This window comes from Lissotriton vulgaris, chromosome 7 (assembly GCF_964263255.1).
Source record: "Lissotriton vulgaris chromosome 7, aLisVul1.2, whole genome shotgun sequence".
Taxonomy (NCBI): domain Eukaryota; kingdom Metazoa; phylum Chordata; class Amphibia; order Caudata; family Salamandridae; genus Lissotriton; species Lissotriton vulgaris.
The window spans coordinates 1,395,810,195-1,395,837,008 of record NC_141695.1 but is presented as its reverse complement, the minus strand read 5'-3'; the positions used below and the strand labels follow the sequence as shown (position 1 = coordinate 1,395,837,008).

Genomic DNA, 26,814 nt, shown 5'->3' with positions numbered 1-26,814 from the left:
TATGTTTCTGATGCATTGAACTAACACCTCTGCAAATGCTGCAGTCTGTCAATTGATCAGTTTGTGGTTATTTTATTCACACCCCTCCAATCTTACTGACCAAGCTATGCCCCTGATTTGGAAATGTTATAGAAAGATATTGACTAATTTCCATTATTACTGCTTAACATGTTTCCTTTGAATTTGGGTTTCAGCAGCCAATTATTCCTTGATTAGAAAGAAACAGACTTTGCTTCCTGGAAGAAAAAAAAACATATCTTTTCATATGCCTCTTCCTGCAGGAGCTCTCCGTAGGCGTTCCCAATTGTATGTGACACAGAAGGGGCTCCGCCCTACAAGCAAGCAAACATGGCGGAACGATGTTTTTTTCCTATTTCATGTATATTGCCAAAAAAATAATCAGAGAATGCAAATAAAAAATGTTATTCTGAAAAGGGGCACGAAAATAGAAGCAAGGCGATATGCAGCACGCTGTAAAGTACGTAGAAGCAGCTGTTAATTTTAGATCGGTATTAGTTCAGGTTTTAAAAGACTATGACAAATGTTTCGAAAATGGATATTCTTTTTAATGGCCGTATTACAGAGGTAGCTGTTCGATAATACGTGAAAAAATCAAATGTAAACGAACCTATTTATATGGCTCCGTAGAAATTAGTAAAATGGCCTCGTTAGTGTATTTATAAAGGTTTCTGTTTCAATTTGATACAAATTCTAAATTTTGCTTTTTTTTAATTACTTCAAAATGAGATGAAATATAAATATGCTAGTGTACATGTTTTTGCGTGGGTATTAAAACAGATTTGCAAATAAATTTCTGCAGAATGAAGGTCATTAGAGAAAAAAGCCCGCACTGTAATGCCAGCCAGCACTATTAGTCTGCTTTCAAGCCCTACTTCCGCGTTCCCTCTCGCTTGTCTGCTCTGCGCCGTTGCCAGGGGAGCGTGCGCAGTTGCCTGGGCGGCGGCTGACGTGCGATGCGCGGTGACGGAGGTGACTCGCCCTGACAGACGCAGCAGCAGGCAGAGACGGAGCTCGACGGCCATGGCAGCTACAGCAGCAGTATCTCCTCCAGTGCCCCCGCCTTCTCGGCCAGGCCTGGAGAGCGTAAAGGGGCAGCCTTTTGATGTAGGGCCGCGATATACCGACTTGCACTACATCGGTGAAGGAGCATACGGCATGGTGTGGTGAGCGCCCTGGGGTTGAGGTCAGAGGGTGTAGCTGGGTTTGGCAAGGGAGTGGCACTGGGGACATTTGTTATGGTTTGAAAGGGCAGTGGCGGCGTAGGTTTAGTGAGTTCCTCGGGTTCGAGTGGCAGTGAGTGCAGAGTGGGTGTTACACCATTGTGTGTTGAGTGGGAGGTAGCAGAAGAGGGCGGGAGGAAGAGAGAATCCTTGATGGTCTGGGTGGGTCAGCAACGCGTGAGGGAATAGGACGTGCGATACAAGGTGGGGTTTGAAGGAGGAGGGTTTCAGTGTAGAGGAGTTTATCGTGAGAGAAAGGGGAGGGGTCTCTTCTCTGTTAAGTGCCTCTTTGGGGTGTGGCGAGATGGGGTTAATCAGTGGCTCCGCTTCGTTGACTTTGCAGTACACATAATAACGTTCCCGTCACCGTACTGATGGTACAGTGTTTTGTAACTGATGGCTGCAGTTTTTGGGGGATGGACTGTGAGCACCACGTGTGTTTACTATTGATGCTTGTTGATCTGCATGGGGAAAGGTATACATTGTGAGCCCTATTACACAACCCATTCCATTTCCTTTTACCACTGTAATCATTATTTACATCTGGTAACATGTCTCCGTTTAATCATTGACGTAGTATGAACCTGCCCCAGGCCTCTCATACACCCTTCCTGGCAACGTTATTGCTGCGGATACTGCTGCATACCGAGGTCAAGGGTGCTTTACCACAACAAGAAAGTATAGCATCGAGTATTGGCACCGCACTGAGTGTAAGTGTGGACCGTTTTTTTGGTTCAGTGCAAATTCGTAACCGCCGGTATTATGTTCGCATTGGTATCGAAGAAACACACCGATTTCACGAGCCATAAATGCATTCTTAACTTTGAAGCCGAAGAGAATGTAGTTTTTCAATGACACAATGCGTCGTGTTTTACGCCGGAAAACATGCATGCGAGTGCTGGAGAGTAAGCTTTGGTGCTGAGCATTAGTGTTGTTTTGTTGTCATACACGGAGCAGTAGTCGAAAATCTGCTTGTGGATATGCTCGCTTTGGGCATTATCTCTGCTTTTTTGGCTTTGAAAGCCAAAAAAGCGAAGATCTTTTCGCACTATTTACAAGTGGGTGCTAACATGCATTAGCGCATGTTAGCACCCTTTTACCCGACGCCTCCCTTTGCATCTCTAATGAGATGCAAAGTGGGCGTCACTGAGCAGTACAACCTTGCAAATATCGCTGATGTGCACCTCGTAATATTAGGAAGTATCAGAAAATCCCTATCTGACCGTTAAATTGGGAGAAAAGGACATAGATTAAATCAAGAGGAGATTCTCATAGCTCTTAAGTACCTATCATGACCACATATATATTTAATCACATAAAAAGATACACAGAAAAAAACAATTACAAAATGTGTATAGCAAAATTGTACAATTTATTATAGAAGTTATACATTCATAAAATAATATACTTTAAAAAAAAAAACTTTATAGTGCCAAAGAAAAACAGTTAAAAAATTGTGTCCGTCAATATAAGACTGTTAGGCCTCCCTCTCCCACAGTGTGCTGCAAGGTTGTCTAGGTCACTGTGGCAGCTTGTGCCCCAGATGGAGGCAATGATGAGCAAGTCTTGTCCTTAACATGATGTGGGGAGTGCACAGGTGTAAGACGGCTCAAAGTATAGCAGCTTAGGGAGCGCCACCGTCTTAAAAAGATATATACGCCTCGCTACCATCAAGGGAAGCGTCTTCCAGAAATCAGTACTTGCCCGTAGGGATCGAACAGCCACTCCTACATTCCCTTCTAGTAAGTCAGCTTGGTCATTAAATATTTCACCCCTATGGCAGGCTTTGAGGGTTCCCACTGAAGTGTCCTCAGGCTCTCCTGGGGGTCTCCGGTTTACAGCCTGTGGGAACAGTTACGACCTGCCAGTTCACCCATAATCCGGAAAACAAACCAAATCTATCTAGCAGTCTCGAGTCCCCTTTAATTCTGCTTAGTATTGCATAGTAATAACAGATCGTCACAGAATATAGAACAATATGATGGTGTTGATCCCCAATAAGTCTCCCTACCTGGCGCTGCTGGCCAGTGGCTCAGCGCGAAGAGCAGTGGTGATATGGGGCAGCCCTGTTGTTTCTCCTGGCTACCACATAACCCTTCTATATAATTCGGCCAGTTTTCACTCCGGCTGAAGGTTCTGTGTATAACAGTCTGGTCCAGTCTTTAAATCACCTCCCAATCTGCAGTCTCTCCATTACTCCATAGAGTAAGTCCCACTCTAAGCTATCAAAAGCTTTTTGTACGTCCACTACAACTACTACGGTCTCTCCTCGGTCAAAGGTGTCAGCCGCCTGTAATGTTAACTGCCTCCATATATTAAGCGCTGTGTTGTGGCTTGGATAAACCCCTCTTGATCCGGATGTACCAATTTAGTCATAGAGGATAGCAGTTTGGTCGCTAGAATCTGGGTAACGTTTTTATAATCTATGTTAAGCAGTGGTTGATATGCTTTACAGTCATGCAGTGGTCTCCCCCGATTTAGTAACAGCACTACTAATGCTTCTTGGGTGTAAGACTGTAGTGCCCCTTATTTTTTGCTGCCCTGTACAGTTCCACTAATTTGGGTGCTAGTATATATGCATATGTAACATAAAATTCAACAGGAACCTGTCCGTCCCAGGTGTTTTCTTCCTCGCCATGCCTGCTGCCTTTTATTTCCTGATGCGTAATGTCCAGTCCTAATTCCTCATCCTCTTCTTGTGTGAGAGCCTTTATGATTAACAGATCTAGGAAGTCTGTTATGGAGCTCCCTGGGTGCTTGGAAGCGCTTGCACATAAGCAGGAGTTGTACTCCTTGAAGTGATTAATATAAACCTGCCTATAGAGTCTGTCCCCCAGGTCTTTTTCCAGTTCTACTATCACTGACCCCCCCCCCCCCCCCATGTGCCTGAATCATGTATTCCGTGTAATTAAAATATCTTGCGTTTCTCCTTCCTTCCTGCTAATAGCGCTCTGGATTCTGTCATGGCCTGTTGTAGCTCTGGGTGGCCCGATCTGTTTTTTTTTTCTACCTCCCTCAGTTCCAATTCTAGGTTAAATGCCTCATTTATCTAAGTGCGCATGATGCCCACCTTTTCTGCTATCACTTCCCGCTAATCACCGCTTTTAAAGCTTCCCATTCTAACTGTGAGGTGGACGCCGCACAAGCATTGTGCTCAAAATATTATCTTATACTATCTCCAATCGTGGCCTGGAAGACTGGATCTTCTAGGGATCCCAGCTTCAGTTTCAACGTAGGGTTAGAGAAAAAAAGTCTGCTCTCAGGTATGGCAGTATCGGATTATGGTCCGATATAGTTCTAGCTGGATATTCAACATTGTGCATCGATCCATGCATATCAAGGGTACAAAGGAAGGTGTCCAATTGCACATGCAGCTCTGGAGGCTTGAAAAGAAGAAATAATTCACGATTGCCAGGTGGGTGCAGCGACAAGTGTCTGCTAGTCCAGATAGGGTCTGCCACCCAGCAAACATACGAGCTGTTCTACTGACCAAGGAGACTCCCAGTGGTGGTCGGGACATATCCAGAGCAGGGTAAGCAACGCAATTGTAGTTTCCCTTATGATGACCAATTGTACTAGGTAGAGTGCCAGTACCCAAAAGCTCCCTGGCTCCCGCTTCCAGCAGTAAGCGTAATGAAAGAAAAGAGTGACTATTACAGGAGTTCATCAGCCATTCCTGGTGTCCCCACGGGAAGCGCTGGGTTAGAGTCCATGGTTGATCTTAACCTGCGGTTGGAGTTTGAGTCTCTATTTCTGTCATACCCCACTGTTGATGGGGGACTTGTCCCAGAGCCGCTCATTGTTGCCATTACTTCTACCTCAGCTGTTCTTCCAGGACTTCTGCTTTCAAGGGGGGTGCTCTGCTGTAGCTCCTGGTTCTCATTGATTGCTGGCTATTTTCCGGTGGCACCACTCCCAAACCTTCTGCGGGGTCCAGAAGAACTGCACCCATAGTCGTTGTTATTCGCAGTCTGGTGGGGAACATAATAGCGTAGCTAAGTCTCAATTGCCGGAGGCGCCTCTTAGCTTCCATACATGTGGACCACTGCTTTTGGACCTCTTTAGTGAAGTCTGGAAGCAGCATGATTTTACAGTTTCCCACTTTCAGGACTGCCCTAGTTCTGGCCTGCTGTAGCATGTGGGCTCAGGCCTTATAATGCAACAGCCATCCCACCACTGACCGAGGCAGTGCTCCCATGATGGAAGGCCATGCCAGGACCCTGTCTGCTCTCTCCAGTGCATGGGGGAAAAAGCCACTGTGGTGCCACCTCCTCTCAGCCAGCTTTCAAGGAAATACAGCATGCGGTCCCCCTCTGCACGTTCAGGCAGGTTCTTCACTTTAATACTGTTCCTACGAAGTCTTGACCCTGCTTTCTATGGATGTGAGGTACTCCCACAGCGTCGCCACCTCAGGGGGAGGTCTTCAGCTAATGTTCTTTACGTTACTGTAACACGTTCTGCAAGCTGCCTTTTGGTCGTCTTTCATAATCATCAAATTCGCCCCCAGTGTTTCTATTTTTGATTCTAGCGCCTCCCTAGAGGCATTTATGCCTGCAAAATATCATTCAGGGTTTTTCCTCTGGAAAACCATGGCTACGAAGCAGGCGCCCCGTCATCATTCAGAGTGTCTGTAACTTTCCCTGAGGCCGGCCCTATAGAGACCGTCTCTTTGTTAAAATGTATTTGTTTATTAGATGGAAGACTTATTCATGATTCTAGGCGACCGGTCTTATCCTCTAACTCCAACAATGGCACACACCTCTCTCCTTTTGCAGGAGGTCTAAGAGTAGGAGGGAGGTGAGAAAGCAGAGCCCCCATTCAGGTACCAGTAGTTGGGGGTCTGCACTCCCTCAAGATCTGCACCACCAGCACACCACCCCCTGTTTTGAATTGTCATCAGGTGCAAGAGACCAGTAAAGGGTGTGCAAGTTCACCCCTTTCAGGCCCGGTGAATCACAGTTCACTCTCCACTGCTCGATGCCAGCGATAGTGCCCATGTCATCTCTCTTATCCTTACACTTTTGTGCGGGCAGACTGCCGCATATCTCAAGGGCCCCTTAGTCTTGTAGTGCACTGTGTAGTGTAGTGGGTTGTATGATGGAACAACGCAGGTAAATACTCCACATGCCTTTACCACACATTTTTTATCCTGCATTTTTTTAGATCGCATATGCTTTTACAACGCATGCCTTTACCAGGCATTGTGTGTGTTAAGTATATATGTGTATGCATATGTATGTATATATGTATATGTGTTATTGTATTTGTGGGGGGGCACCACCCACACCCCCTAACTTACCTTAACTATGTGGTAAAGGCATATGTTGTAAAAGCATATGCGTTCTAAAAACATGTAAAAGGTACTACGTGGTAAAAACCTTGTTGTAAAGGCTGTTTCCCACTTAAGAATAGCTGCCTGTGAGAGAGGGTACCCAGGATTGTCTTGCATCACTGCCCAACCTTTGCACAATAGTCCTCTGTCTCAATGCATACCCACAAGTAGGGTACCACAGCAGAGCAAGTATTCAGTGAAGGGGAGACCGAAACAGTGCACCTGCAGGCCCTTGTGGATAGCGAGGATTGGGAGCCGCGACCGCGTCAGCAGGGCTCTTTGGAGATAGCGAAGACTTGGAGCCGCGACAGCGTCAGCAGGGCTCGGGTGATGGCGAAAGCTTGGAGCCGCGACAGCGTCAGCAGGGCTCTTGGTGATGGGCACACTCGTCGTGCCTTAGGAGGACTCCCGGGGGTACCACTTCGGAGGTTCCCCTAGCAAATCTGATCTCTAGTTCCAGTGTCCTTCTTTTATCCCTCAAAATGTCTTTGATCTCCTTTCATGTAGGCCGGGGGTTTCCCTCCCTTAGGCCCGGTTAGGGGTGGCTTCCGTCATGGGCCACCTCCATCCTTTGAAGCAGGAAGGCAGGGTCGTCAGCCGCCCAGCAGGAAGCGGCGCAGGCATTGTGGGGGCCAGGACGCAGCCCCGAAACTACTCCTCCCCTCTAATCTAAAGGGCAGACAGCAGATACCAGATGGCGGAGTTTCCCCAGGCCCTGTCTCCAGACGGGGAATACACATCCTAGCAGTATCGTCCAGCTAGATTGCCTGGAAAATAGTCCCAGTCCAGAAGTCCTATTTCTAGATCTAGGAGGTGGAGAGCACTCTTCCTAAAGAGTGTATCACGTAATTCTGAATTTAGGGGTGTCCGTCTCATATTTCTCCTATGTTGCCCGGGTCAGATAAATAATATGGGGAATGGATGGAAAAGCTACTAAAACAAGATGGCTGCCAACTACTACGAGGTCATGTCACCCGCACCTGAGCAGGGCCAGGTCCAACAGTGTGTGTGGCTCTGTGTGTGTGTGTGGCTCTGTGTGTGTGTGTGGCTCTGTGTGTGTGTGTGTGGCTCTGTGTGTGTGTGTGTGGCTCTGTGTGTGTGTGGCTCTGTGTGTGTGTGGCTCTGTGTGTGTGTGGCTCTGTGTGTGTGTGGCTCTGTGTGTGTGTGGCTCTGTGTGTGTGTGGCTCTGTGTGTGTGTGGCTCTGTGTGTGTGTGGCTCTGTGTGTGTGTGGCTCTGTGTGTGTGTGGCTCTGTGTGTGTGTGTGGCTCTCTGTGTGTGTGTGTGTGTGGCTCTCTGTGTGTGTGTGTGTGTGTGGCTCTCTGTGTGTGTGTGTGTGTGTGGCTCTCTGTGTGTGTGTGTGTGTGTGGCTCTGTGTGTGTGTGTGTGTGTGTGGCTCTGTGTGTGTGTGTGTGTGTGGCTCTGTGTGTGTGTGTGTGTGTGTGTGGCTCTGTGTGTGTGTGTGTGTGTGGTTCTGTGTGTGTGTGTGTGTGTGGCTCTGTGTGTGTGTGTGGCTCTGTGTGTGTGTGTGTGTGTGGCTCTGTGTGTGTGTGGCTCTGTGTGTGTGTGGCTCTGTGTGTGTGTGGCTCTGTGTGTGTGTGTGTGGCTCTGTGTGTGTGTGTGTGGCTCTGTGTGTGTGTGGCTCTGTGTGTGTGTGTGTGGCTCTGTGTGTGTGTGTGGCTCTGTGTGTGTGTGGCTCTGTGTGTGTGTGGCTCTGTGTGTGTGGCTCTGTGTGTGTGTGGCTCTGTGTGTGTGTGGCTCTGTGTGTGTGTGGCTCTGTGTGTGTGTGGCTCTGTGTGTGTGTGGCTCTGTGTGTGTGTGGCTCTGTGTGTGTGTGTGTGGGGCTCTGTGTGTGTGCGTGTGTGTGGGGCTCTGTGTGTGTGCGTGTGTGTGGGGCTCTGTGTGTGTGTGTGTGTGGGGCTCTGTGTGTGTGTGTGTGGGGCTCTGTGTGTGTGTGTGTGGGGCTCTGTGTGTGTGTGTGTGTGGGGCTCTGTGTGTGTGTGTGTGTGGGGCTCTGTGTGTGTGTGTGTGTGGGGCTCTGTGTGTGTGTGTGTGTGTGTGGGGCTCTGTGTGTGTGTGGGGCTCTGTGTCTGTGTGTGTGTGTGGGGCTCTGTGTCTGTGTGTGTGTGTGGGGCTCTGTGTGTGTGTGTGTGTGGGGCTCTGTGTGTGTGTGTGTGTGGGGCTCTGTGTGTGTGTGTGTGTGTGGGGCTCTGTGTGTGTGTGTGTGTGGGGCTCTGTGTCTGTGTGTGTGTGGGGCTCTGTGTGTGTGTGGCTCTCTGTGTGTGTGTGTGTGGCTCTCTGTGTGTGTGTGTGTGGCTCTCTGTGTGTGTGTGTGTGTGGCTCTGTGTGTGTGTGTGTGGCTCTGTGTGTGTGTGGCTCTGTGTGTGTGTGGCTCTGTGTGTGTGTGGCTCTGTGTGTGTGTGGCTCTGTGTGTGTGTGGCTCTGTGTGTGTGTGGCTCTGTGTGTGTGTGGCTCTGTGTGTGTGTGGCTCTGTGTGTGTGTGGCTCTGTGTGTGTGTGGCTCTGTGTGTGTGTGTGGCTCTCTGTGTGTGTGTGTGTGTGGCTCTCTGTGTGTGTGTGTGTGTGTGGCTCTCTGTGTGTGTGTGTGTGTGTGGCTCTCTGTGTGTGTGTGTGTGTGTGGCTCTGTGTGTGTGTGTGGCTCTGTGTGTGTGTGTGTGGCTCTGTGTGTGTGTGTGTGGCTCTGTGTGTGTGTGGCTCTGTGTGTGTGTGGCTCTGTGTGTGTGTGGCTCTGTGTGTGTGTGGCTCTGTGTGTGTGTGGCTCTGTGTGTGTGTGGCTCTGTGTGTGTGTGGCTCTGTGTGTGTGTGGCTCTGTGTGTGTGTGGCTCTGTGTGTGTGTGGCTCTGTGTGTGTGTGTGGCTCTCTGTGTGTGTGTGTGTGTGGCTCTCTGTGTGTGTGTGTGTGTGTGGCTCTCTGTGTGTGTGTGTGTGTGTGGCTCTCTGTGTGTGTGTGTGTGTGTGGCTCTGTGTGTGTGTGTGTGTGTGTGGCTCTGTGTGTGTGTGTGTGTGTGGCTCTGTGTGTGTGTGTGTGTGTGTGTGGCTCTGTGTGTGTGTGTGTGTGTGGTTCTGTGTGTGTGTGTGTGTGTGGCTCTGTGTGTGTGTGTGGCTCTGTGTGTGTGTGTGTGTGTGGCTCTGTGTGTGTGTGGCTCTGTGTGTGTGTGGCTCTGTGTGTGTGTGTGTGTGGCTCTGTGTGTGTGTGTGTGGCTCTGTGTGTGTGTGTGTGGCTCTGTGTGTGTGTGTGTGTGGCTCTGTGTGTGTGTGTGTGGCTCTGTGTGTGTGTGTGGCTCTGTGTGTGTGTGTGGCTCTGTGTGTGTGTGGCTCTGTGTGTGTGTGGCTCTGTGTGTGTGGCTCTGTGTGTGTGTGGCTCTGTGTGTGTGTGGCTCTGTGTGTGTGTGGCTCTGTGTGTGTGTGGCTCTGTGTGTGTGTGGCTCTGTGTGTGTGTGTGTGGGGCTCTGTGTGTGTGCGTGTGTGTGGGGCTCTGTGTGTGTGCGTGTGTGTGGGGCTCTGTGTGTGTGTGTGTGTGGGGCTCTGTGTGTGTGTGTGTGGGGCTCTGTGTGTGTGTGTGTGGGGCTCTGTGTGTGTGTGTGTGTGGGGCTCTGTGTGTGTGTGTGTGTGGGGCTCTGTGTGTGTGTGTGTGTGGGGCTCTGTGTGTGTGTGTGTGTGTGTGGGGCTCTGTGTGTGTGTGGGGCTCTGTGTCTGTGTGTGTGTGTGGGGCTCTGTGTCTGTGTGTGTGTGTGGGGCTCTGTGTGTGTGTGTGTGTGGGGCTCTGTGTGTGTGTGTGTGTGGGGCTCTGTGTGTGTGTGTGTGTGTGGGGCTCTGTGTGTGTGTGTGTGTGGGGCTCTGTGTCTGTGTGTGTGTGGGGCTCTGTGTGTGTGTGGCTCTCTGTGTGTGTGTGTGTGGCTCTCTGTGTGTGTGTGTGTGGCTCTCTGTGTGTGTGTGTGTGTGTGGCTCTCTGTGTGTGTGTGTGTGGCTCTCTGTGTGTGTGTGTGTGGCTCTCTGTGTGTGTGTGTGTGGCTCTCTGTGTGTGTGTGTGTGGCTCTCTGTGTGTGTGTGTGTGGCTCTCTGTGTGTGTGTGTGTGGCTCTCTGTGTGTGTGTGTGTGTGTGGCTCTCTGTGTGTGTGTTTGTGTGGCTCTGTGTGTGTGTGTGTGTGGCTCTGTGTGTGTGTGTGTGGCTCTGTGTGTGTGTGTGTGGCTCTGTGTGTGTGTGTGTGGCTCTGTGTGTGTGGCTCTGTGTGTGTGTGGCTCTGTGTGTGTGTGGCTCTGTGTGTGTGTGGCTCTGTGTGTGGGTGGCTCTGTGTGTGTGTGTGTGGCTCTGTGTGTGTGTGTGTGGCTCTGTGTGTGTGTGGCTCTGTGTGTGTGTGTGTGGCTCTGTGTGTGTGTGTGTGTGTGTGGCTCTGTGTGTGTGTGTGGCTCTGTGTGTGTGTGTGGCTCTGTGTGTGTGCGTGGGGCTCTGTGTGTGTGTGTGTGTGTGTGTGGCTCTGTGTGTGTGTGGCTCTGTGTGTGTGTGGCTCTGTGTGTGTGTGGCTCTGTGTGTGTGTGGCTCTGTGTGTGTGTGGCTCTGTGTGTGTGTGGCTCTGTGTGTGTGTGTGTGGCTCTGTGTGTGTGTGTGGCTCTGTGTGTGTGTGGCTGTGTGTGTGTGTGTGGCTCTGTGTGTGTGTGTGTGGCTCTGTGTGTGTGTGGCTCTGTGTGTGTGTGGCTCTGTGTGTGTGTGGCTCTGTGTGTGTGTGTGTGGCTCTGTGTGTGTGTGGCTCTGTGTGTGTGTGTGTGGCTCTGTGTGTGTGTGTGTGGCTCTGTGTGTGTGGCTCTGTGTGTGTGTGTGGCTCTGTGTGTGTGTGGCTCTGTGTGTGTGGCTCTGTGTGTGTGGCTCTGTGTGTGTGTGGCTCTGTGTGTGTGTGGGGCTCTGTGTGTGTGTGTGGCTCTGTGTGTGTGTGGGGCTCTGTGTGTGTGTGTGGGGCTCTGTGTGTGTGTGTGGGGCTCTGTGTGTGTGTGTGTGTGTGGGGGGCTCTGTGTGTGTGTGTGTGTGTGTGTGTGTGTGGGGCTCTGTGTGTGTGTGTGTGGGGCTCTGTGTGTGTGTGTGTGTGGGGCTCTGTGTGTGTGTGTGTGTGGGGCTCTGTGTGTGTGTGTGTGTGTGGGGCTCTGTGTGTGTGTGTGTGTGTGGGGCTCTGTGTCTGTGTGTGTGTGTGTGGGGCTCTGTGTCTGTGTGTGTGGGGCTCTGTGTCTGTGTGTGTGTGGCTCTGTGTGTGTGTGGCTCTGTGTGTGTGTGGCTCTGTGTGTGTGTGGCTCTCTGTGTGTGTGTGTGTGGCTCTCTGTGTGTGTGTGTGTGGCTCTGTGTGTGTGTGTGTGTGGCTGTGTGTGTGTGTGTGTGTGTGTGGCTCTGTGTGTGTGTGGCTCTGTGTGTGTGTGGCTCTGTGTGTGTGTGGCTCTGTGTGTGTGTGGCTCTGTGTGTGTGTGGCTCTGTGTGTGTGTGTGTGGCTCTGTGTGTGTGTGTGGCTCTGTGTGTGGCTCTGTGTGTGGCTCTGTGTGTGTGTGTGGCTCTGTGTGTGTGTGTGGGGCTCTGTGTGTGTGCGTGGGGCTCTGTGTGTGTGTGTGTGTGTGTGGCTCTGTGTGTGTGTGGCTCTGTGTGTGTGTGGCTCTGTGTGTGTGTGGCTCTGTGTGTGTGTGGCTCTGTGTGTGTGTGGCTCTGTGTGTGTGTGGCTCTGTGTGTGTGTGTGTGGCTCTGTGTGTGTGTGGCTCTGTGTGTGTGTGTGGCTCTGTGTGTGTGTGTGGCTCTGTGTGTGTGTGGGGCTCTGTGTGTGTGTGTGGGGCTCTGTGTGTGTGTGGGGGGCTCTGTGTGTGTGTGTGGGGCTCTGTGTGTGTGCGTGGGGCTCTGTGTGTGTGTGTGTGTGTGGGGCTCTGTGTGTGTGTGTGGGGCTCTGTGTGTGTGCGTGGGGCTCTGTGTGTGTGTGTGTGTGTGGGGCTCTGTGTGTGTGTGTGTGGGGCTCTGTGTGTGTGTGTGTGTGGGGCTCTGTGTGTGTGTGTGTGTGTGTGGGGCTCTGTGTGTGTGTGTGTGGGGCTCTGTGTGTGTGTGTGTGGGGCTCTGTGTGTGTGTGTGTGGGGCTCTGTGTGTGTGTGTGGGGCTCTGTGTGTGTGTGTGTGTGTGGCTCTGTCTGTGGGGGGGCTCTGTGTGTGTGTGGGGGGGGGCTCTGTGTGTGTGTGTGTGGGGGGGGGGCTCTGTGTGTGTGTGGGGGGGGGGCTCTGTGTGGCTGTGTGTGTGTGTGTGGCTGTGTGTGTGGCTGTGTGTGTGGCTGTGTGTGTGGCTGTGTGTGTGGCTGTGTGTGTGGCTGTGTGTGTGGCTGTGTGTGTGGCTGTGTGTGTGTGGCTGTGTGTGTGTGGCTCTGTGTGTGTGGCTCTGTGTGTCTCTCTGTGTGTGTGTGTGGCTCTGTGTGTCTCTCTGTGTGTGTGTGTGTGGCTCTGTGTGTCTCTCTGTGTGTGTGTGGCTCTGTGTGTGGCTCTGTGTGTGGCTCTGTGTGTGGCTCTGTGTGTGGCTCTGTGTGTGGCTCTGTGTGTGGCTCTGTGTGTGGCTCTGTGTGTGGCTCTGTGTGTGGCTCTGTGTGTGGCTCTGTGTGTGGCTCTGTGTGTGGCTCTGTGTGTGGCTCTGTGTGTGGCTCTGTGTGTGGCTCTGTGTGTGGCTCTGTGTGTGGCTCTGTGTGTGGCTCTGTGTGTGGCTCTGTGTGTGGCTCTGTGTGTGGCTCTGTGTGTGGCTCTGTGTGTGGCTCTGTGTGTGGCTCTGTGTGTGGCTCTGTGTGTGGCTCTGTGTGTGGCTCTGTGTGTGGCTCTGTGTGTGGCTCTGTGTGTGGCTCTGTGTGTGGCTCTGTGTGTGGCTCTGTGTGTGTGTGGCTCTGTGTGTGTGTGGCTCTGTGTGTGTGTGGCTCTGTGTGTGTGTGGCTCTGTGTGTGTGTGGCTCTGTGTGTGTGTGGCTCTGTGTGTGTGTGGCTCTGTGTGTGTGTGGCTCTGTGTGTGTGTGGCTCTGTGTGTGTGTGGCTCTGTGTGTGTGTGGCTCTGTGTGTGTGTGGCTCTGTGTGTGTGTGTGTGTGGCTCTGTGTGTGTGTGTGTGTGGCTCTGTGTGTGTGTGTGGCTCTGTGTGTGGCTCTGTGTGTGTGGCTCTGTGTGTGTGGCTCTGTGTGTGTGGCTCTGTGTGTGTGGCTCTGTGTGTGTGGCTCTGTGTGTGTGTGGCTCTGTGTGTGTGTGGCTCTGTGTGTGTGTGTGTGGCTCTGTGTGTGTGTGTGTGGCTCTGTGTGTGTGTGTGTGGCTCTGTGTGTGTGTGTGTGGCTCTGTGTGTGTGTGGCTCTGTGTGTGTGTGTGTGGCTCTGTGTGTGGCTCTGTGTGTGGCTCTGTGTGTGTGTGTGTGTGGCTCTGTGTGTGTGTGTGTGGCTCTGTGTGTGTGTGTGTGGCTCTGTGTGTGTGTGTGTGGCTCTGTGTGTGTGTGGCTCTGTGTGTGTGTGGCTCTGTGTGTGTGTGTGGCTCTGTGTGTGTGTGTGGCTCTGTGTGTGTGTGTGTGGCTCTGTGTGTGTGTGTGTGGCTCTGTGTGTGTGTGGCTCTGTGTGTGTGTGGCTCTGTGTGTGTGTGGCTCTGTGTGTGTGTGGCTCTGTGTGTGTGTGGCTCTGTGTGTGTGTGTGGCTCTGTGTGTGTGTGTGGCTCTGTGTGTGTGTGTGGCTCTGTGTGTGTGTGGCTCTGTGGCTCTGTGTGTGTGTGTGTGGCTCTGTGTGTGTGTGGCTCTGTGTGTGTGTGTGGCTCTGTGTGTGTGTGTGTGGCTCTGTGTGTGTGTGGCTCTGTGTGTGTGTGTGTGGCTCTGTGTGTGTGGGGCTCTGTGTGTGGGGCTCTGTGTGTGTGGGGCTCTGTGTGTGTGGGGCTCTGTGTGTGGCTCTGTGTGTGGGGGGCTCTGTGTGTGGCTGTGTGTGTGTGGGTGGCTCTGTGTGTGGCTGTGTGTGTGTGGGTGGCTCTGTGTGTGGCTGTGTGTGTGTGGGTGGCTCTGTGTGTGGCTGTGTGTGTGTGTGGGTGGCTCTGTGTGTGGCTGTGTGTGTGGCTGTGTGTGTGGCTGTGTGTGTGGCTGTGTGTGTGGCTGTGTGTGTGGCTGTGTGTGTGGCTGTGTGTGTGGCTGTGTGTGTGGCTGTGTGTGTGGCTGTGTGTGTGGCTGTGTGTGTGGCTGTGTGTGTGGCTGTGTGTGTGGCTGTGTGTGTGGCTGTGTGTGTGGCTGTGTGTGTGGCTGTGTGTGTGGCTGTGTGTGTGGCTGTGTGTGTGGCTGTGTGTGTGGCTGTGTGCGTGTGGGTGGCTCAGTGTGTGGCTGTGTGCGTGTGGGTGGCTCAGTGTGTGGCTGTGTGCGTGTGGGTGGCTCAGTGTGTGGCTGTGTGTGTGGGTGGCTCTGTGTGTGTGTGTGGGTGGCTCTGTGTGTGTGTGTGGGTGGCTCTGTGTGTGTGTGTGTGGGTGGCTCTGTGTGTGTGTGTGGGTGGCTCTGTGTGTGTGTGTGGGTGGCTCTGTGTGTGTGGGTGGCTCTGTGTGTGTGGGTGGCTCTGTGTGTGTGGGTGGCTGTGTGTGTGGGTGGCTCTGTGGGTGGGTGGGTGGCTCTGTGTGTGTGGGTGGGTGGCTCTGTGTGTGGGTGGGTGGCTCTGTGGCTCTGTGTGTGTGTGGCTCTGTGTGTGTGTGTGGCTCTGTGTGTGTGGGTGGCTCTGTGTGTGTGGGTGGCTCTGTGTGTGTGGGTGGCTCTGTGTGTGTGGGTGGCTCTGTGTGTGTGGGTGGCTCTGTGTGTGTGGGTGGCTCTGTGTGTGTGGGTGGCTCTGTGTGTGTGGGTGGCTCTGTGTGTGTGGGTGGCTCTGTGTGTGTGTGGGTGGCTCTGTGTGTGTGGGTGGCTCTGTGTGTGTGTGGGTGGCTGTGTGTGTGGGTGGCTCTGTGTGTGTGGGTGGCTGTGTGTGTGGGTGGCTGTGTGTGTGGGTGGGTGGGTGGCTCTGTGTGTGGGTGGGTGGGTGGCTATGTGTGTGGGTGGGTGGGTGGCTATGTGTGTGGGTGGGTGGCTCTGTGTGTGTGGGTGGGTGGCTCTGTGTGTGGGTGGGTGTGGGTGGGTGGCTCTGTGGCTCTGTGTGTGTGTGGCTCTGTGTGTGTGTGGCTCTGTGTGTGTGTGTGGCTCTGTGTGTGTGTGTGGCTCTGTGTGTGTGTGTGGCTCTGTGCGTGCGTGTGTGGCTCTGTGCGTGCGTTTGTGGCTCTGTGTGTGTGTGCGTGGCTCTGTGTGTGTGTGCGTGGCTCTGTGTGTGTGTGCGTGGCTCTGTGTGTGGGTGGGTGGCTCTGTGTGTGGGTGGGTGGGTGGCTCTGTGTGTGGGTGGGTGGCTCTGGGTGGGTGGCTGTGGGTGTGGGTGTGTGGGGGTGGGTGTGGGTGTGGGTGGGTGGGTGGCTCTGTGTGGCTCTGTGTGCGTGTGTGGCTCTGTGTGTGTGGCTCTGTGTGCGTGTGTGGCTCTGTGTGCGTGTGTGGCTCTGTGTGTGTGGCTCTGTGTGTGTGGCTCTGTGTGTGTGGCTCTGTGTGTGTGGCTGTGTGTGTGTGGCTCTGTGTGTGTGGCTCTGTGTGCGTGGCTCTGTGTGTGTGGCTCTGTGTGTGCGTGCGTGTGTGGCTCTGTGTGTGCGTGCGTGTGTGGCTCTGTGTGTGTGGCTCTGTGTGTGTGGGGCTCTGTGTGTGTGGGGCTCTGTGTGTGTTGCTCTGTCTGTGTGTGTGTGTGGCTCTGTCTGTGTGTGTGTGTGTGGCTCTGTCTGTGTGTGTGTGTGTGGCTCTGTCTGTGTGTGTGTGTGTGGCTCTGTCTGTGTGTGTGGCTCTGTCTGTGTGTGTGTGTGTGGCTCTGTCTGTGTGTGTGTGTGGCTCTGTCTGTGTGTGTGTGTGGCCCTGTCTGTGTGTGTGTGTGGCTCTGTGTGTGTGTGGCTCTGTCTGTGTGTGTGTGTGGCTCTGTCTGTGTGTGTGTGGCTCTGTCTGTGTGTGTGTGGCTCTGTCTGTGTGTGTGTGGCTCTGTCTGTGTGTGTGTGGCTCTGTCTGTGTGTGTGTGGCTCTGTGTGCGTGTGTGGCTCTGTGTGTGTGGCTCTGTGTGTGTGGCTCTGTGTGCGTGGCTCTGTGTGTGTGGCTCTGTGTGTGCGTGTGTGGCTCTGTGTGTGCGTGCGTGTGTGGCTCTGTGTGTGTGGCTCTGTGTGTGTGGCTCTGTGTGTGTGTGGCTCTGTGTGTGTGGGGCTCTGTGTGTGTGTGGCTCTGTGTGTGTGGGGCTCTGTGTGTGTGGGGCTCTGTGTGTGTGTGGCTCTGTCTGTGTGTGTGTGTGGCTCTGTCTGTGTGTGTGTGTGTGGCTCTGTCTGTGTGTGTGTGTGTGGCTCTGTCTGTGTGTGTGTGTGTGGCTCTGTCTGTGTGTGTGTGTGTGGCTCTGTCTGTGTGTGTGGCTCTGTCTGTGTGTGTGGCTCTGTCTGTGTGTGTGTGTGTGGCTCTGTCTGTGTGTGTGTGTGGCTCTGTCTGTGTGTGTGTGTGGCCCTGTCTGTGTGTGTGTGTGGCTCTGTGTGTGTGTGGCTCTGTCTGTGTGTGTGTGTGGCTCTGTCTGTGTGTGTGTGGCTCTGTCTGTGTGTGTGTGGCTCTGTCTGTGTGTGTGTGGCTCTGTCTGTGTGTGTGTGGCTCTGTCTGTGTGTGTGTGGCTCTGTCTGTGTGTGTGTGGCTCTGTCTGTGTGTGTGTGGCTCTGTGTGCGTGTGTGGCTCTGTGTGTGTGGCTCTGTGTGTGTGGCTCTGTGTGTGTGGCTCTGTGTGCGTGGCTCTGTGTGTGTGGCTCTGTGTGTGCGTGTGTGGCTCTGTGTGTGCGTGCGTGTGTGGCTCTGTGTGTGTGGCTCTGTGTGTGTGTGGCTCTGTGTGTGTGGGGCTCTGTGTGTGTGTGGCTCTGTGTGTGTGGGGCTCTGTGTGTGTGTGGCTCTGTCTGTGTGTGTGGCTCTGTCTGTGTGTGTGTGTGGCTCTGTCTGTGTGTGTGTGTGTGGCTCTGTCTGTGTGTGTGTGTGTGGCTCTGTCTGTGTGTGTGTGTGTGGCTCTGTCTGTGTGTGTGTGTGTGGCTCTGTCTGTGTGTGTGTGTGTGGCTCTGTCTGTGTGTGTGTGTGTGGCTCTGTCTGTGTGTGTGTGTGTGGCTCTGTCTGTGTGTGTGTGTGGCTCTGTCTGTGTGTGTGTGTGGCTCTGTCTGTGTGTGTGTGTGGCTCTGTCTGTGTGTGTGTGTGGCTCTGTCTGTGTGTGTGTGTGGCTCTGTCTGTGTGTGTGTGTGGCTCTGTGTGTGTGTGTGTGTATGGCTCTGTGTGTGGGTACAAATGTAATAGGTCTCGTATTTGCGCGAGATTAAGCTATTGGGATTGTAAATGACAATGCCATTTATTTAACTTTTTCAAAACAAAACACATAAATAATGCCAATAGCTCTAACATTTTCGAAGGCGAGACCGTTGCATTGTAAATGCTTGTTATGGATAGACCTAAACAGCTAAAGGGTTCTATGTAATAGAGGTCGCCTGGAATGAACATAGCACTGAACAGTCATGAAATGGAGCAGCATTGTGAAGAAGGGCCATCCTATAGTATTTAGAAAAGGAGGTAAGGGGAAAATGCTTTTGATTTATTACAGTGCTTTCAGGAGTAAAAAGTGTTTTCTTAGACTCAAGCAAACCTTAATTACGCATGTCATTAAAAGCTTATTTAAATTCACTGTTTAAGAATCAGTTTTGAGGGATGTTTGGTATCAAATATCTCGTATTAATTATCCCACACCGATGCCAGTGTCGGATCTAGTAAGAAATGCACCCATGGGGCACTTTTGAGGTGCCCCCTGATTGCTGACTGACTAGCTTTCATCAACCCGTCACCAGAGACAAGTGTCGGACCCCCGCCCCTCCCCACCTTCCCCAAGGGTGAGGGCCTTTGCTTTCAGGAGGCGAGAAACCAGGTCCGCTTGGGCAGGGGGTGTTTTCTTTCCCACAGGATGACCTGCAGATTAGCATTCCAAGGCAGGGGAGCGTCAAAGCGCTTGCTGCCTTTGGTATGTGAATCTGGTTTCTCTCACAGGAGAAGAATCCGACCGCCTTTGTCAAGAGCCATTAGGCACCTGGACAGGCAGGAGAATTATCTAGTAGGATAGGCTGTCCACCCTCAGGCTAGTACTACCCTTAAGGTGGGCTACCTGAAGTGGAGGCTACTTTTCAAAGTTGGCCATATAATGATGGCAAAATCAGGAATTTTGTGACCGGATTATGATCACCTCTCCGAAGAAGTGGCCATATAGTGGACGTAGTGACCCTAAGGGTTGTTAGCCCATTGGCTACTACCCTACAGTCCTCTAATGCCCATAAATTCAATATTGAGGTGACTATTTAGAGGAACCCCGGGACCAGAGAATCCGGTCTTGCAGACCAAAAGAAGGACCGAAGAGCTTTGAAAAAGCAAGAAATTTTGGAAGAAGCAACTGACTTGGCACAACCCTGCTGGCCTGGACACTGTTCCTATAGATTGCACCGAAGTTGACTTATCCTACAAGCTGCTGTGCCTCAAAAAGCCTGGGAGAACTGCCAGAATGTCTGCCAAGACTCTGGAACTCATGTGGAGCAGCAGAGCGGCTTTCCTGCATCCTGTTGGCACACAAACGGACATGAGAGGACTCCTGACTGCCAAAAACAGACACCGGAAAGCACCACTGCTCCGTTGCCACCTACACCAAGCTAAAGTGGGCCAACAATTCCAGAGACAAAGCCCACCCTGGACTTCCCCACTGTGGACTTAACCAGCACCCACTGCAGCATCTGTTTGCATGCCCCCTCTACAGCTAGTGCTCCTGGTGAAGAAAGCCTGGTGCCTGAAGACACCTTTCCACCTTTTGCCCTTGGCCTGTGGAGACAAGGACCAAAGGTGTCCCCAAGCATCGTGAGATCTGAGCCCACCTTATCCCAGTCCAAGCCTGCAGCCTCTTTTCGACTGGACCGATCCCCATAGGATAACATTCGGCACCAGATGCTTAAAAGCACCTCTGTGCCTGGCCGCCCCAGTTCCGCTCCAGGTGACCTGTTGGTGCTACCTTGGTCCTTTTGTGTCATGCACACCTCAAGTCTAGGACATTAGTCTTGTAATTTGCTGTACTGTACCTGAATGCCGTACTTGTTTTTCCTCCTATAGGATAACATTGCAGCTTCTGAAAAATGCTCTGTCGAATTTTTAAATGCAAAAGTATTCCTTTTAAAAAACCTACATACCTGATCATATTGATTCTGGTGCCTAAACGTATATGAAGATACGTGTTATTTTCATAAATTGGTGTTGCTCGCCTTATTGTGTCTTGTGCATCATTTACTAACATTTGTGTGTATTTGCTGATGTCTAACAGTCCTCTCTGATAAGCCTAAGGCTGCTCAACCACACTACCACCTAGAAGAGCACCTTGGGATTGCTGCTAGAGCAAGCCCCTGTGCACTTGGAAGAGAATACCTGGACTCTTTTCACGGTATACCACTTTTTGGCATACCTTATAAAGAACCAGCTTCCTACAACCGGTTGCAATCCCTTACCCGAGTACCCACATGCCTGCCTGGTGTCCGTTTTTTTTTTTTAAGAAGCCAGCAGGGTGTTCTGTTTGTAATGGAGTCATAGTGCTAGTTTACCTAGGGCATGGGGCTCTCTCCACTGTTCCCTTGGACTTTCTTCAGGTCACTCTTAGTGAGACCCATTTCCTTAATGGTTAGTGTTTCTACACTTGTGTGTGTGATGTCATGACTCCACGCATGTGTGTCCAATTACGTCATGCTCATAGATATTGCCATTTCAAAGGATGGTGCGAGTATTGCTTGGCCTGAATGTTACGAACAGGGCGCCATATTGTATGCACAGCATAAGAGGTCATAGTGTTGCTTAATTTTTGGAATATTCTAATTCTAATGTCATACATTGTAGCGGGCTGGATCCCGAAGATTTTTGTTAGAAGTACCCCTGCGTGCCGATCATTCGACTCCACTTGACGTGTGCGTCAGGTTCATCATTGTGATGTCCAGGTCTTCTATATAGGTGCCATCCCGCTGTGCTGACGTCTGTTCTTTTAGCACCTGCCAGCACAGATCTGTCAAAGGCGCTGTCACTTTGACAGACTTTTTTTGACTCTGGTTTCCAACCGTGCGGTGTCTGTGTTATTGCATCATGTCAGTCATGGACCCCCTTCTGGTAGGACATTGGTGCCTGGAGCGCAACCACAACCTGAAGTCGTGCTCCGACTGCTGGGCCATGGCACCGAAAGCATTGAGGGCGCGGTCCCTAAAGCTGCTTGCGGTCAGGCACAACGGAGATCTCGCTTCTGGTCCTGATCTCTGTAGAGCCGAAGGGGGGCTCAAAGATGTTTTCTTCGTACTCGAAGTCATCGAGGTCGGGTAAGAACCACCATACAACACCTGACGAGACTTTGGAGTCTCGGCGTTGGAGGTCACGCTCTGCAGAGCGGGTGCCTGGGTCTTCTCCGCATTTCCCTCCCTTTTTGAGGCCGGGAGCGACCTCTGCCCGTTAAAGGAATTCTATGACTCGATGTATGCCATATGAGGGCAACTTGACCCTGCCAGTGCGTATTAGGGACCCCTAGGCTTAGTGGAAGATAACCCATGGGTTCCAGGCCTCCAGCTCCATGGGCTCTTCCTTGTCCGTACCTGGATCCGGACCGGCACCGGTCACACCACTCTAAACTTCCCCAGCTCCACGTCTGATGCAGAGACCCTCGCTGTCGCCGGTGCCCATCGGCTGCACTTTCCCCATCATTCCGGACCACACTGAACTGGCTAGGCGTCAACTGGTGCCAATGGAGCCGTTAGGCTCAATGTCTTGTCCATTGCCTTATTCTGAAGGAACTGGATGAAGATTGGGATGGGCGGATGGGCAGCAGGATCCCTTTGAAATCTCGCTTTCCCAAGGGAAATGGACTGGTCCGAGGACCAGGGAGAAATGAGCGGGTTGAACACCTCCCCCAGTGCCTGTAGTGCTGTCGCCACCTAACTTGGCTACTGGGAAGGGGGCTTCCGTTGCAATGGTGGTGTGTAGTGCTACGGAGGTCTAGGACCTACTGCTTTCTACAGGGACTGTCAAGACCAATTTCTTGACTGAGGTCCTGCAGTCTGGTATCTCAACCTCGGAACCCTTGCTGCCATTTAACAAGACCTTGACAGATGTTCTACTGGGCACCTGGTCCAAGCCCATCTGCTCCTGTGAACAGAACTATTGCCCACCACTATTACCCTGCATCGGACGAACCAGCTTTCCTTTCCAACCACCCCACCCTGGAGAGCTTGATGGTCTTTGCATCAACTTCCTGTAGAGCGTTCCTTTCCGCACCACCCGATAGGGAATCTAAAAAGGCTGGACAGCTTTGGTAAAAAGATCTTCTCTTCCACCTGCCTAGCATTGTGGTCGGTAAACACTGCATGCCTCTTGGGCCATTACTCCCATTCGCTTTGGGAAACGGTTGCGCAAGGGCTGCCACAAGTCCCAGAGGAGGCCCTTGCTATCCTTTACCGGGCTGGCGCTGATAGGCGAGGTGCAGCAAAGTTTGCCGTACGCTGTGGCCTAGACATGACAGACCTGCTGGGCAGAGTAATATCATTGATCGTAGCCGTTAGGCGCCACGCCTGGCTGAGAGTGTCTGAAGATGTCCAAACTAACCTTAAGGACATGCCCTTTTGATGGCGGATGCGGTGCTAGAGCGCCTTAAGGAGCCTGGGCTATGGCCAAATCTTTTGGCCTCTCAATGTCTTCCCAGCATCCGTCCGCCTTTTTCTCCTTTCATGGCTGCGGAACAGGCTTCCAACTGCCTCAGCAATACCCCAGCCAGAGGACCGCGCTAGTTACGCAAACTCTGTGCGGCTGCAACCCCCCTTCCCCTCCTCCTCCAAACCTTCCTAGTCCAATCCTCCCAGATCATGGATGTTCAGTTGGTGGCAGGATACGCCATCACATCCACCTCTGGCAGGATATCACCTTGGACAGAAGAGTTTTGCAAATAGTCCAATGGGGCTACACTTTTCCCTTCGAGACTGCCCCTCCCTCCATGCTTCCAACTTACGATCGGCTGTCGGAGGATCATTTTGCCTTACTTCACGAGAAAGTGAAAACTCTCTTCTCCAAGAGCGCTATAGAGGAGGATCCTTAGCCAGAAATAGGCTGTAGCTGTTCCCGCTATTTTCTGTTTCCGAAGACTGACGGAGGCTTTTGTCCCATCCTCGACCTCAGAGCCCTCAACTACTTCCTCAGAAAAGAAATGTTGAAGTTGCTAACTCTTGCTCAGGTCCTGTACCCTGGACCAGGGAGACTGGATGGTACTGTTGGACTTGCAGAACGCCCATTTCCATATTCACTTCCTGCCTGTCCATTGCCGCTACCTGCGGTTTATGGTGGGCCACAAGCACTTTCAGTTTACTATGCTCCCTTTTGGCCTCACCAGTGCCCCTCAGGTGTTTACCAAGGTGATGGCGGTGGTCGCATCCCACCTGCTCAGTTCAGGGGTTCCAGTCTTACCCTATCCCGACGACTGGTTGTTGAAGGCACGCTCATCACAAGCAGTCCTCTCCCACCTCAGACTATGGTGAACTTCCTGCATTCGCTGGGGTTCACTATGAATGTGCCGGAGTCACACCTGACCCCCTCTTAGACGCTCCAGTTCATCAGAGCAGTTTGGGCTTATCCTCCCAGCGGCGAGTCCAGGATATTCAGGCTATGATACTGATGTTTCAGCCTCTTTCCTGGATTTCGGTGAGGATGACTGAGGCTGCTGGACCTCATGGCCTCCTGCATCCTGCTGGTGGATCATGTCAGATGGCACATGCAGGCTCTGCAGTGGGACCTAAAGTTCCAATGGGTGCAGCGTCAGGGGAATCTCACTGACCTCTTTCACATATCGGATGGCACTGCGAAAGATCTGAAGTGGTGGCTGAGAAACCACGATTGGGTCAGAGGCAGACCCCTCCCTTCTTCCTAACCCCTCCGTCTTTCCTAACTTCTGGGATGAGGAGGCTATCTGGGAGAGTTGGAGATCAGAGGACTCTGGTCTACGGCGGAAGCCGAGCTCCACCTCAACTTGTTGGAGGTTCGTGCAATCCGATTGGCACTGAAATCCTTCCATCACTCAAGGGAAGGCTAGTTCAAGTATTCATGGACCACACCACTGCCATGTGGTACTGTAACAAGCAGGGTGGAGTGGGTTCATGGACCCTCTATCAAGTGGCCCTGCGTCACTAGATCAGGGCATATCCCTGGTGGTTCAACACCTGCTATCAAAAATATTCCGGATTCAGCCTGTCGCCAGGAAGTTCTAAGGTAAGGAATCTGCATCTAGATCATGTCTCTACCAGATAAGGCTTTACCGAAAGTAACTTGTCCAATAGGTCAAAAGAACCACCCATAAACTGAAAAAGAAATGATGTGTATACTGTTAGACGTGGATACATTGTCAACAAAAGGGAATTCGTATCCAGTGTTATGCGATTACCTTATGTAAAGAGAACTTTTATCCTAGGTGCTGAAGTACTTTGTGAACCGACAATTTATTAGCTGTTATGAATGCAGGTTTTGAATAAATTATCTCCCTCGTTTATGGTCTATGTTGGAAAGAATTTCCTAACCAGCAGTGACCAAGGTATTCATCATTCAGTACAATGTTGGTGTTCTTTCTTTTACCTGAATATCTTTTTTTTTTTTCTTTTCTCAAAACGTTTTTTGTTGTATTAATATATTTTTTCCAACTATTTCTAGAATGATCTAGTTAGATATGTTCTCATTGAGGGTTTTTCCAAAAAGGGGGATATTTTAGTTGTCCGTTGACAGCGGATGATACTTTGGTGCTCATTTATATACATTTTTGCTTTACTTTTGGTAATTCCGGTATACTTTAGTTGGCAGGAACATGTAACATACAAATCACATTTAACCTGTTTACCGCGGCGGACTTTCGCCGCAGGCGTTCTGAAGAGTGGGCGGGGCTGCGTCGGCTAACGGTCGTGCGCAGCACCAGGGATGGAGTAGTGCTCGCTTCGGCCATTGGCCGACGCAAGCACGAAACGGGTTAAGGTGGTGTTAGTATGCTTTCTTCATCCCCACTTTTTAAACCAAATTCTAATTGTTCATGTGCACATGTTGCAGTGACCACATGGAAAATGGTCAAAGATGGACTGGGGGGCCTCATTGTGTGACAATAAGGTTGGTAGTCGAGGTGTGAGTGTGGGGTGCGGTGTTTTTAAAGCTGGTATTGATACAAATGTGTCTGAGAGCTTGCAGTGTCAGAATATGTCAGTTTTTTCTTTTTTATGTCAAAGCCTCTGGGTTGCTAACATTATTTTGGGGTCATTCAGAAAGCTTACATGAAAATGTATTCCTTCTATTGCTTACAATTGACTTTGTAGTTTGAAACTCACATTTGCTTGCTTTCTATTTGCCGGCTCAATTTGTTTTAGGCTGTCCAGCTTGAGTTTGTCCTTTCCGTTGCTCAATCCCTATTTACTGTATTCTTTCAGATTTACTGGATTTTTGTAAACAGACCTTTAAAGCTTGTTCTTATCTTGTGACATTTGCTGTCCATTCAAATACAGATGTCAAATGTCAGGCTGTCTTTTCCAGGGAGCTTGGTGTTTGTTTACCTTTCTTTCTCCGACTTCATAGTGAGGATGTATGTGACAATCCTGCTACCTACTGGGGGAGTGCTTGGGGAAGGCTGTGCAATGTGATTTTGTTTTGTAGCACAAAACAAAATCAAAATGTCTAAATGTACTGTGCAGATATTTCAGAGTTGATCAGAATTTGAAAAGTACAAATGAAACACGTTTTGATAACTGAGGTGTGGGTGGAAACGGATATTTTAATAGGATAAAAACAAATCAAACTTGGTGATGCTATTTACACAGATTATCGTTTGTGCGCTATATACTTTTATCAGTAACTCTGTATGTCTGGACAAATGTAATGGTCATTTGATGATGTGTTGTCTGTAATGGCACTGTGTATACCACTCTGTCATTCCACTCTTTACCACTCCACTCCTTGTCACTGCACTCTACTCTGCACCACTCCACCTCATACCACTTCGCTCTACGCCTCTGTATGCTACACCACTGTACTCTATGCCAATGCACTCTATCCCACACTACTCCACTCTGTGCCATGCTACTCCAGAACACTGCACACTATGCAAATGCAGTCTACTCCAATGCACTCTACTCTGTGTCATTTCACTCTACCCTAGTGCACTGTATGCCAATCCACTCTGCTCTAATCCATGCTGCTGTACTCTGCCGTGCACCACTCAACTCTATTCCGAAAACAATCTACTCTACGCCACTGCCCTTTTGGCCACTACAGTCAGTGCCACTCCACTTTCCACCTCTGCACATTATGCAAATCTACTCTGCACAACTGCACTCTAGGCCACTATACTCTGCAACACTTTACGCCACCGAATTCTACCTCATTGTACTCTGTCACTGTACTCTACACCACGCTTTTCTATTTTGCCCCAGTGTACTCCACACCACTGCTCTCTATACCACTCTACTCTGGACCACTCTATGCCACTGCACTCTGTGCCACTCTACAACAGTCTACTTGAGCACTGCTCTCTGCCACTAAGCACTACACCACTGCTCTCTATGCTGTGCACCACTGTACTTTAAACTACTGCACTCTAAGCCAATGCACTAAACACAACTCTACTGATAACCAATGCACTCAACGCCATCTACCCGACACCACTGTACTCGACGACACTACTCTCTACAATACCCCACTCTGACGTTCTTCTCCTTCAAACTCTACTCACTATGCCACGTTCTCTACAACACTACTGCACTCTACCAAACTCTTTCTGCCGTCCGTTCACTCCGCTCTGCGCCCCACTACTCCGCTCTGCGCCCCTCCTCTCTGCATCACTCCACGCCCCTCTGCATCATTCCACGCCCCTCTGCATCACCCTCTGCTATTCCACGCAGCTGCACCCTACACCTCCCTACAATGTGCCACTACAGATTATACCTCTGCACTCTACCCTGCACCACTCCACTCTATGCCACTCGACTCTACTCTGAAACAATCTAGTCTGCTGTGCACCACTCTATGCCACTCCACTGCGCTTTGCTCTGCACCACTTTACTCCAAGCTACGATGCCCTATTCCATTCCTCTATGCCACCTCATGCCACTTCACTCGATTCTACGAC

General features: G+C 51.3%; 1 protein-coding gene across 1 annotated transcript in view; it reads left to right on the top strand.

The window, feature by feature from the left end:
• Nucleotides 1–988: 988 nt before the first annotated feature.
• LOC147705703 (mitogen-activated protein kinase 1-like) overlaps nt 989–26,814 on the top strand; it is a 426,270-nt gene continuing 400,444 nt past the window's right edge. Inside the window, exon 1 of the mRNA XM_086932128.1 lies at nt 989–1,184. Coding sequence (XP_086788254.1) covers nt 1,042–1,184 — 143 coding nt within the window. The 5' untranslated portion in view covers nt 989–1,041. The remainder of the gene's footprint in view (nt 1,185–26,814) is intronic.